General features: G+C 53.7%; 1 protein-coding gene across 3 annotated transcripts in view; it reads right to left on the reverse strand.

Annotated features, from left to right (window-relative positions):
• LOC129846363 (tyrosine-protein phosphatase non-receptor type 12-like) overlaps positions 1-5,603 on the reverse strand; it is a 55,956-nt gene extending 50,353 nt beyond the window's left edge. For 2 of the 3 annotated variants that reach the window (XM_055914290.1, XM_055914289.1), the window contains exons 1-2: positions 1,876-1,952; positions 156-251 (exon numbers count right to left, since the gene is read on the reverse strand). In XM_055914290.1, coding sequence (XP_055770265.1) covers positions 156-248 — 93 coding nt within the window. In that variant the 5' untranslated portion in view covers positions 249-251; positions 1,876-1,952. Of the gene's footprint in view, positions 1-155; positions 252-1,875; positions 1,953-5,474 lie in introns of those variants that run through there. The other variant, XM_055914292.1, reaches the window with a different exon arrangement.
• Between the last annotated feature and the right edge of the window lie 5,026 nt (positions 5,604-10,629).

The raw sequence follows: 10,629 nt of genomic DNA on the forward strand, positions 1-10,629 counted from the left end.
AGTCTCAGAGAGCAGTGGCAAAAACAGTGTGATTGTCTCTGTGTGTGTGTGTGTGTGTGTGTGTGTGTGTGTGTGTGTGTGTGTGTGTGTGTGTGTGTGTGTGTGTGTGTGTGTGTGTGTGTGTGTGTGTGTGTGTGTGTGTGTGAGAGACTCACGGCTACACTGTACTCCCAGTTCATTCTCCAGAAGTCGATGACAGTGTTGGTTAGAGGACCCTGGGTAGCGATGTAGGCCTCTGGACCATCCATTCCCTGGTAACACAACTAATATTAGAGGGCTGGATGAACTAACACACAGTTAGTTTAGAGAGAGGACAAGCAGAGGAGAGAGAGGAGGAGAGAGAAGAGGAGGAGGGAGGAAGCAAAGGGAGGAAGCAGAGGGGGAGGAGAGAGAGGACAAGCAGAGGAGAGAGGAGGAGGAGGGGAGGAGGAGGAGAGAGATGAGAGAGAGGAGGAGGGAGGAAGCAGAGGAAGAGGAGGAGGGAGGAGAGAGAGGACAAGCAGAGGAGGAGGAGAGAGATGAGAGAGGAGGAGGGAGGAAGCGGAGGAAGAGGAGGAGGGAGGAGAGGGAGGACAAGCAGAGGAGGAGAGGGAGAGGAGGAGGAGAGAGGTGGGAGGGAGAGGAGGAGGAGGGAGAGGAGGTGGGAGGGAGAGGGGAGAAGGAGGAGGAAGAGAGGAGGTTGGAGGAGAGGGAGAGGAGGAGGGAGAGAGGTGGGAGGGAGAGGGGAGAAGGAGGGAGAGGAGGTGGGAGGGAGAGGGGAGAAGGAGGAGGAAGAGAGGAGGTGGGAGGAAGAGGAGGAGGAGGAGAGAGAGGAGAGAGAGGAGGGAGGAACCGGAAGGAGAGAGAGGACAAGCAGAGGAGGAGAGGAGGAGGAGAGAGGTGGGAGGAAGGAGGATTTGGAGGAGAGGAAGGAGGATTTGGAGGAGAGGAAGGAGGATTTGGAGGAGAGGGAGGAGGAATTGGAGGGAGGAGGAATTGGAGGGAGGAGGAATTGGAGGGAGGAGGAATTGGAGGAGAGGGAGGAGGAATTGGAGGAGAGGGAGGAGGAATTGGAGGAGAGGGAGGAGGAATTGGAGGAGAGGGAGGAGGAATTGGAGGAGAGGGAGGAGGAATTGGAGGAGAGGGAGGAGGAATTGGAGGAGAGGGAGGAGGAATTGGAGGAGAGGGAGGAAGTGGAAGAGAGAGAGAAGGGAGGAAGTGGAGGAGAGGGAGGAAGTGGAGGAGAGGGAGGAAGTGGAAGAGAGGGAAGAGGTGGAGGAGAGGGAGGAGGTGGAGGAGCGGGAGGAAAACACTCAGACATCTTTATTCAGGCCAGCCTGTTGGTAAAGGTCTCTGAGTTTTTAAGGGTGTAATTGATCACCTTGTGTGACACAGCTGAGTGTCATTAGCCTCCACACAGTGTGCAGGTTGCTATGCTACACTCCACATGACTATCACCTGGAAGGCCCCGACGCCTCTAGTTACTAAACAAAACAACAGTTTGTGGACTAGGTGTTACAATTCCCCATCCCTCAGCATTCCTTCTGGTCTATTTAAAGTGTTGACCTCTGACTGGACAGACATTCAGGGTGAAACTCAAGACGTACTGGTGATATGTTTGTGGACCTGTAAGCTTATCTCCGCACACCCCCTCCTACACACACACACACCCCCTCATACACACACACACCCCCTCCTACACACCCCCTCCTACACACACACACACCCCCCCTCCTACACACACACACACACACACACACACACACACACACACACACACACACACACACACACACACACACACGAGGCAAAAGGCTGTGTAAGTCGTGGGAGGGCAGAGGAGTGAGGTCACATCATGCAGTCACAGGTCTGAGGTGTGTAGAAAGTCAACTGTACCTTGATGAAGCTGGCATTGATGTAATCTGCATCCTGATTGGTTGTTTTTAAAGTCAGCTTTACCCTCGTGTGGTCAACTGTGGGAGAGGAGAGGATACATGTTAGAGAGAGACATAGGGAGAGTGAGAGGAGAGAAAGAAAGAGCGAGAAAGAGTGAGAAAGTTTCCAAGTCAATAAATCCCCTTAAATTGAATAGAGAGAGAAAGGGAGAGAAAGGGAGAGGACGGGAGAGGACGGGAGAGGACGGGAGAGGACGGGAGAGAAAGGGAGGGAGAGGAAGGGAGAGGAAGGGAGAGGAAGGGAGAGAGAGGAAGGGAGAGAGAGGAAGGGAGAGAAAGGGAGAGAGAGGAAGGGAGAGGAAGGGAGAGGAAGGGAGAGGAAGGGAGAGGAAGGGAGAGAAAGGGAGAGAAAGGGAGAGTGGAAAGGAGCAGGAGAAAAAGAGCAACAGATTAGAGGGAATAAAGACAAAGGATGTGGCTGGTAAATAGAACAAATAAATCATGTCAAATGTTTCAGCATTGTACAACAATAATATTATATAAACCCTCTATATTTGACTGATCCGTCCGTAGCCTCCATCCATCCCTCCATCCCTCCATAGCCTCCATCCATCCATCCATCCCTCCGTCCATCCGTAGCCTCCATCCATCCCTCCATCCATCCCTCCGTCCATCCGTAGCCTCCATCCATCCCTCCATCCATCCCTCCGTCCATCCGTAGCCTCCATCCATCCCTCCATAGCCTCCATCCATCCCTCCATCCATCCATCCATCCATCCCTCCATCCATCCCTCCCTATAGCCTCCATCCCTCCATCCGTAGCATCCGTCCGTAACCTCCATCCATTCATCCATCCTTAGCCTCCATCCATCCATCCTTAGCCTCCATCCATCCATCCTTAGCCTCCATCCATCCTTCCTTAGCCTCCATCCCTCCATCCATCCTTAGCCTCCATCCATCCTTCCTTAGCCTCCATCCCTCCATCCATCCTTAGCCTCCATCCATCCTTCCTTAGCCTCCATCCCTCCATCCATCCTTAGGCTCCATCCATCCATCCATCCATCCTTAGGCTCCATCCCTCCATCCATCCATCCTTAGGCTCCATCCATCCATCCATCCTTAGGCTCCATCCATCCATCCATCCTTAGGCTCCATCCATCCATCCATCCTTAGGCTCCATCCATCCATCCATCCTTAGGCTCCATCCATCCATCCATCCTTAGGCTCCATCCATCCATCCATCCTTAGGCTCCATCCATCCATCCATCCTTAGGCTCCATCCATCCATCCATCCTTAGGCTCCATCCATCCATCCATCCTTAGGCTCCATCCATCCATCCATCCTTAGGCTCCATCCATCCATCCATCCTTAGGCTCCATCCATCCATCCATCCTTAGGCTCCATCCTTAGGCTCCATCCATCCATCCATCCTTAGGCTCCATCCATCCATCCATCCTTAGGCTCCATCCATCCATCCTTAGGCTCCATCCATCCATCCTTAGGCTCCATCCATCCATCCTTAGGCTCCATCCATCCATCCTTAGGCTCCATCCATCCATCCTTAGGCTCCATCCATCCATCCTTAGGCTCCATCCATCCATCCTTAGGCTCCATCCATCCATCCTTAGGCTCCATCCATCCATCCTTAGGCTCCATCCATCCATCCTTAGGCTCCATCCATCCATCGGAGTCATGATGTTCTGAATTAAGAAGCAGAGGGGCTTCAGATGACAGAGGTTAGTGTCCTGTAAGATGTCCTCCATGTTGTTCAGGTAGAGGTTAGTGTCCTGTAAGTTGTCCTCCATGTCCTCCATGCTGTTCAGGTAGAGGTTAGTGTCCTGTAAGATGTCCTCCATGTTGTTCAGGTAGAGGTTAGTGTCCTGTAAGATGTCCTCCGTGTTGTTCAGGTAGAGGTTAGTGTCCTGTAAGATGTCCTCCGTGTTGTTCAGGTAGAGGTTAGTGTCCTGTAAGATGTCCTCCGTGTTGTTCAGGTAGAGGTTAGTGTCCTGTAAGATGTCCTCCGTGTTGTTCAGGTAGAGGTTAGTGTCCTGTAAGATGCCCTCCGTGTTGTTCAGGTAGAGGTTAGTGTCCTGTAAGATGTCCTCCATGTTGTTCAGGTAGAGGTTAGTGTCCTGTAAGATGTCCTCCGTGTTGTTCAGGTAGAGGTTAGTGTCCTGTAAGATGTCCACCGTGTTGTTCAGGTAGAGGTTAGTGTCCTGTAAGATGTCCACCGTGTTGTTCAGGTAGAGGTTAGTGTCCTGTAAGATGTCCTCCGTGTTGTTCAGGTAGAGGTTAGTGTCCTGTAAGATGTCCTCCGTGTTGTTCAGGTAGAGGTTAGTGTCCTGTAAGATGTCCTCCGTGTTGTTCAGGTAGAGGTTAGTGTCCTGTAAGATGTCCTCCGTGTTGTTCAGGTAGAGGTTAGTGTCCTGTAAGATGTCCTCCGTGTTGTTCAGGTAGAGGTTAGTGTCCTGTAAGATGTCCTCCGTGTTGTTCAGGTAGAGGTTAGTGTCCTGTAAGATGTCCTACGTGTTGTTCAGGTAGAGGTTAGTGTCCTGTAAGATGTCCTCCGTGTTGTTCAGGTAGAGGTTAGTGTCCTGTAAGATGTCCTCCGTGTTGTTCAGGTAGAGGTTAGTGTCCTGTAAGATGTCCTCCGTGTTGTTCAGGTAGAGGTTAGTGTCCTGTAAGATGTCCTCCATGTTGTTCAGGTAGAGGTTAGTGTCCTGTAAGATGTCCTCCGTGTTGTTCAGGTAGAGGTTAGTGTCCTGTAAGATGTCCTCCATGTTGTTCAGGTAGAGGTTAGTGTCCTGTAAGATGTCCTCCGTGTTGTTCAGGTAGAGGTTAGTGTCCTGTAAGATGTCCTCCGTGTTGTTCAGGTAGAGGTTAGTGTCCTGTAAGATGTCCTCCGTGTTGTTCAGGTAGAGGTTAGTGTCCTGTAAGATGTCCTCCGTGTTGTTCAGGTAGAGGTTAGTGTCCTGTAAGATGTCCTCCATGTTGTTCAGGTAGAGGTTAGTGTCCTGTAAGATGTCCTCCGTGTTGTTCAGGTAGAGGTTAGTGTCCTGTAAGATGTCCTCCATGTTGTTCAGGTAGAGGTTAGTGTCCTGTAAGATGTCCTCCATGTTGTTCAGGTAGAGAAGAGGGGGGTGGGGCAGAGAAGGGTGTGTGTGTGTGTGTGTGTGTGTGTGTGTGTGTGTGTGTGTGTGTGTGTGTGTGTGTGTGTGTGTGTGTGTGTGTGTGTGTGTGTGTGTGTGTGTGTGTGTGTGTGTGTGTGTGTGTGTCTTGGATGCTATGTTGTGGGGAAGAAGGGCCAAGAGGATGTGTGTGTTGTGAGGGGCTGTGGCCAGAGTTTATTTGTCCAGTCCACTCAGAGCCCTTCTGGCCTCGAGAATTAATGTGATTATTTCCAGTAATATCCATCTATTCCCCTGACTGTAAGAACCATTAGAGAGGACACATACTACACACATACTACACTACACACACTACAGCACACTACAGCACACTACACACACATACTACACTACACACACAGCACACTACACACACTACACACAGCACACAGCACACTACACACACAGCTTTGGCCACATAGGATTACATACAGGGCAGTATATCTTTGTAGCGGTTCTTCTTCACATTCTCTTCCTGCTCCCCGACGTTGGTGGGGTAGATCTTCTCTGTCCTGTATTTGGTCGATAATCTTCGTAATCTCTGCAGGGAGGAAAAACAACAAGAGAGAAAATGTTAATCATTGTGTGTGTTTCTGTCTCCTATAGAGAGACATGTAGTGGAGAAGGAATACCCAATGACACCCTGTTTCCTTTATAGGGCACTACTTTTGACCAGAGTCCTATAAAGGGAATAGGGAGCCATTTATAGTGCACTACTTTTGACCAGAGTACTATAAAGGAAATAGGGAGCCATTTATAGTGCACTACTTTTGACCAGAGTCCTATAAAGGGAATAGGGAGCCATTTATAGTGCACTACTTTTGACCAGAGTCCTATAAAGTGAATAGGGAGTCATTTATCGTGCACTACTTTTGACCAGAGCCCTATAAAGGGAATAGGGAGTCATTTATCGTGCACTACTTTTGACCAGAGTCCTATAAAGGGAATAGGGAGTCATTTATCGTGCACTACTTTTGACCAGAGCCCTATGAAGGGAATAGGGAGTCATTTATCGTGCACTACTTTTGACCAGAGCCCTATAAAGGGAATAGGGAGTCATTTATCGTGCACTACTTTTGACCAGAGTCCTATAAAGGGAATAGGGAGTCATTTATCGTGCACTACTTTTGACCAGAGCCCTATGAAGGGAATAGGGAGTCATTTATCGTGCACTACTTTTGACCAGAGTCCTATAAAGGGAATAGGGAGTCATTTATAGTGCACTACTTTTGACCAGAGTCCTATGAAGGGAATAGGGAAACATTTGTAGTGCACCATTAGTGCGCCATTAGGAACACATCCGTATAGAGGGGGGTTTAGTGTCGGACAGCATGAATGATTGATGGTCAAGAGAAACATTTGCCCTACATTAGAGGGACGTTGTACAAGCCAGTCATGTTTCAGTGTCACAGGAATGGTTCCCAGAGAGCGTATCGTTGCCCACCCACGAGGTTAGGGATCATGAAGAGATCCTATTTGACTATGCTCCACACATTTCACACACCGCCTTCTCCAGCCCCTCTAATAGCCCAGCAGAGACCAGCCCACCTAGACGCTATACAGTAGCTAACAGTTTAGGAATGCCCTAGTCCCCCTCGTGCAGCTCCAAGATGGTTCCTCACCCACCAGTACTTCCTATGGAGCTTCACACAGCTCTCTCTGGCTTCATTAGGAACTTCCAAACTCTCACGACAGCACCCTTGATCTCCAAGCTGAGGCCCTTAATTCAACTCGCTTCCAGCTCCGCTCTGAGGCCCTCTCCCCAGCTCCGCTCTGAGGCCCTCTCCCCAGCTCCGCTCTGAGGCCCTCTCCCCAGCTCCGCTCTGAGGCCCTCTCCCCAGCTCCGCTCTGAGGCCCTCTCCCCAGCTCCGCTCTGAGGCCCTCTCCCCAGCTCCGCTCTGAGGCCCTCTCCCCCAACAGTAATTACAGTGACAGTGTGTCGTTCAGCTCCACTCCAGCAGGACACAGATTCCTCAGGGACAGAATAGTAATGACACTGCTTCATTAGCTGAAGAGATAAACACTACACACACGTACACACACGTACAGACACAAACTAAACACACGTACAGACACAAACTAAACACACGTACAGACACACACTACACACGTACAGACACAAACTAAACACAAGTACAGACACACACTACACACGTACAGACACAAACTAAACACAAGTACAGACACACACTACACACGTACAGACACTACACACACACGTACAGACACACACACGTACACACACTACACACACACGTACAGACACACACTACACACACACACAGCCACACACTACACACACGTACAGCCACACACTACACACACGCACAGACACACACTACACACACACACTACACACACACTACACACACGCACAGACACACACTACACACACGTACAGACACACACGTACAGACACACACGTACAGACACACACGCACAGCCACACGTACAGACACACACTACACACACGCACAGACACACACTACACACACGCACAGACACACACTACACACACGCACAGACACACACTACACACACGCACAGACACACACTACACACACGTACAGACACACACACACTACACAGACACACACACACTACACAGACACTACACAGACACTACACAGACACTACACAGACACTACACAGACACTACACAGACACTACACAGACACTACACAGACACTACACAGACACTACAGAATGGAGGGATGTATTGGGAGAGGTTCAAGTCCCTAGTGAGACTGGAGAATTGAGGGATGTATTGGGCCCGGTGTGCTCCTATTGGGCCCGGTGTGCTCCTATTGGGCCCGGTGTGCTCCTATTGGGCCCGGTGTGCTCCTATTGGGCCCGGTGTGCTCCTATTGGGCCCGGTGTGCTCCTATTGGGCCCGGTGTGCTCCTATTGGGCCCGGTGTGCTCCTATTGGGCCCGGTGTGCTCCTATTGGGCCCGGTGTGCATTGAAACACATGGGGATAGTGTGCTGATATCCCTAATATTCAATGAACATGAGCATAAATAGGTTCTGTTCAGATTTCAGTTGATAAAAACTACTAAAACTGAAGCCATGGTGTCTTTACCAAGATTAGAAACTATACAACTATACTCTCTCCAAGACAGGACACAGAGAGAGAGAGAGACACAGAGAGAGACACATGGTGATTACAGAAGACCTGTGACAGCTAGCTCTTGTACCCCACCAGCCTCTCTCTGACAGACCTGCTGGCTGTGGTGAACCTCACCTAACCACCTGGCCTGACAGAACACTGATACATGGTTATGACAGCTGAAGGAATAGGCCTAAAAGCATTCAAAAGGAGCAGTCTGTCTGTGTGTGTGAGCGAGCGAGAGGGACAGGGGGAGAGAGAGAGAGAGCGAGCGAGAGGGACAGGGGGAGAGAGAGAGAGAGCGAGCGAGAGGGACAGGGGGAGAGAGAGAGAGAGAGAGAGAGAGAGGGACAGGGGGAGAGAGAGAGAGAGCGAGCGAGAGGGAAAGGGGGAGAGAGAGAGAGAGCGAGCGAGAGGGACAGGGGGAGAGAGAGAGAGCGAGCGAGCGGGACAGGGGGAGAGAGAGAGAGCGAGCGAGCGAGCGGGACAGGGGGAGAGAGAGAGAGCGAGCGAGCAAGCGGGACAGGGGGAGAGAGAGAGAGCGAGCGAGCGGGACAGGGGGAGAGAGAGCGAGCGAGAGGGACAGGGGGAGAGAGAGCGAGCGAGAGGGACAGGGGGAGAGAGCGAGCGAGAGGGACAGGGGGAGAGAGAGAGCGAGCGAGAAGGACAGGGGGAGAGAGAGAGCGAGCGAGAAGGACAGGGGGAGAGAGAGAGCGAGCGAGAGGGACAGGGGGAGAGAGAGAGCGAGAGAGAGGGACAGGGGGAGAGAGAGAGAGCGAGCGAGCGGGACAGGGGGGGAGAGAGAGAGAGAGCGAGCGAGCGGGACAGGGGGAGAGAGAGAGAGAGAGCGAGCAAGAGGGACAGGGGGAGAGAGAGAGAGCGAGCGAGCGGGACAGGGGGAGAGAGAGAGAGCGAGCGAGCGGGACAGGGGGAGAGAGAGAGAGCGAGCGAGCGGGACAGGGGGAGAGAGAGAGAGCGAGCGAGCGGGACAGGGGGAGAGAGAGAGAGCGAGCGAGCGGGACAGGGGGAGAGAGAGAGAGCGAGCGAGCGGGACAGGGGGAGAGAGAGAGAGCGAGCGGGACAGGGGGAGAGAGAGAGAGAGCGAGCGGGACAGGGGGAGAGAGAGAGAGAGCGAGCGGGACAGGGGGAGAGAGAGAGAGAGCGAGCGAGCGGGACAGGGGGAGAGAGAGAGAGAGCGAGCGAGCGGGACAGGGGGAGAGAGAGAGAGGGAGCGAGAGGGACAGGGGGGGAGAGAGAGCGAGCGAGCGGGACAGGGGGAGAGAGAGAGAGCGAGCGAGAGGGACAGGGGGAGAGAGAGAGAGCGAGCGAGCGGGACAGGGGGAGAGAGAGAGAGCGAGCGAGCGGGACAGGGGGAGAGAGAGAGAGCGAGCGAGCGAGCGGGACAGGGGGAGAGAGAGAGAGCGAGCGAGCGAGCGGGACAGGGGGAGAGAGAGAGAGCGAGCGAGCGAGCGGGACAGGGGGAGAGAGAGAGAGCGAGCGAGCGAGCGGGACAGGGGGAGAGAGAGAGAGCGAGCGAGCGGGACAGGGGGAGAGAGAGAGAGCGAGCGAGCGGGACAGGGGGAGAGAGAGAGAGCGAGCGGGACAGGGGGAGAGAGAGCAAGCGAGAGGGACAGGGGTAGAGAGAGAGCGAGCGAGAAGGACAGGGGGAGAGAGAGAGCGAGCGAGAGGGACAGGGGGAGAGAGAGAGCGAGCGAGCGGGACAGGGGGAGAGAGAGAGAGCGAGCGAGCGGGACAGGGGGAGAGAGAGAGAGCGAGCGGGACAGGGGGAGAGAGAGCAAGCGAGAGGGACAGGGGTAGAGAGAGAGCGAGCGAGAAGGACAGGGGGAGAGAGAGAGAGCGAGCGAGAGGGACAGGGGGAGAGAGAGAGCGAGCGAGCGGGACAGGGGGAGAGAGAGAGAGCGAGCGAGCGGGACAGGGGGAGAGAGAGAGCGAGCGGGGCAGGGGGAGAGAGAGAGAGCGAGCGAGCGGGACAGGGGGAGAGAGAGAGAGCGAGCGAGCGAGCGGGACAGGGGGAGAGAGAGAGAGAGAGCGAGCGAGCGGGACAGGGGGAGAGAGAGAGAGAGAGCGAGCGAGCGGGACAGGGGGAGAGAGAGAGAGAGAGAGAGCGAGCGAGCGGGACAGGGGGAGAGAGAGAGAGCGAGCGGGACAGGGGGAGAGAGAGGGAGAGAGCGAGCGGGACAGGGGGAGAGAGAGGGAGAGAGCGAGCGGGACAGGGGGAGAGAGAGGGAGAGAGCGAGCGGGACAGGGGGAGAGAGAGGGAGAGAGCGAGCGGGACTGGGGGAGAGAGAGAGAGAGAGAGGGAGCGAGAGGGACAGGGGGAGAGAGAGAGCGAGCGAGCGGGACAGGGGGAGAGAGAGAGAGCGAGCGAGAGGGACAGGGGGAGAGAGAGAGAGCGAGCGAGCGGGACAGGGGGAGAGAGAGAGAGAGGATAATGTTTTTATCAGGTGTTGCTATGT

The sequence above is a fragment of the Salvelinus fontinalis genome, unplaced genomic scaffold, assembly GCF_029448725.1.
Source record: "Salvelinus fontinalis isolate EN_2023a unplaced genomic scaffold, ASM2944872v1 scaffold_0507, whole genome shotgun sequence".
Classification (NCBI taxonomy): domain Eukaryota; kingdom Metazoa; phylum Chordata; class Actinopteri; order Salmoniformes; family Salmonidae; genus Salvelinus; species Salvelinus fontinalis.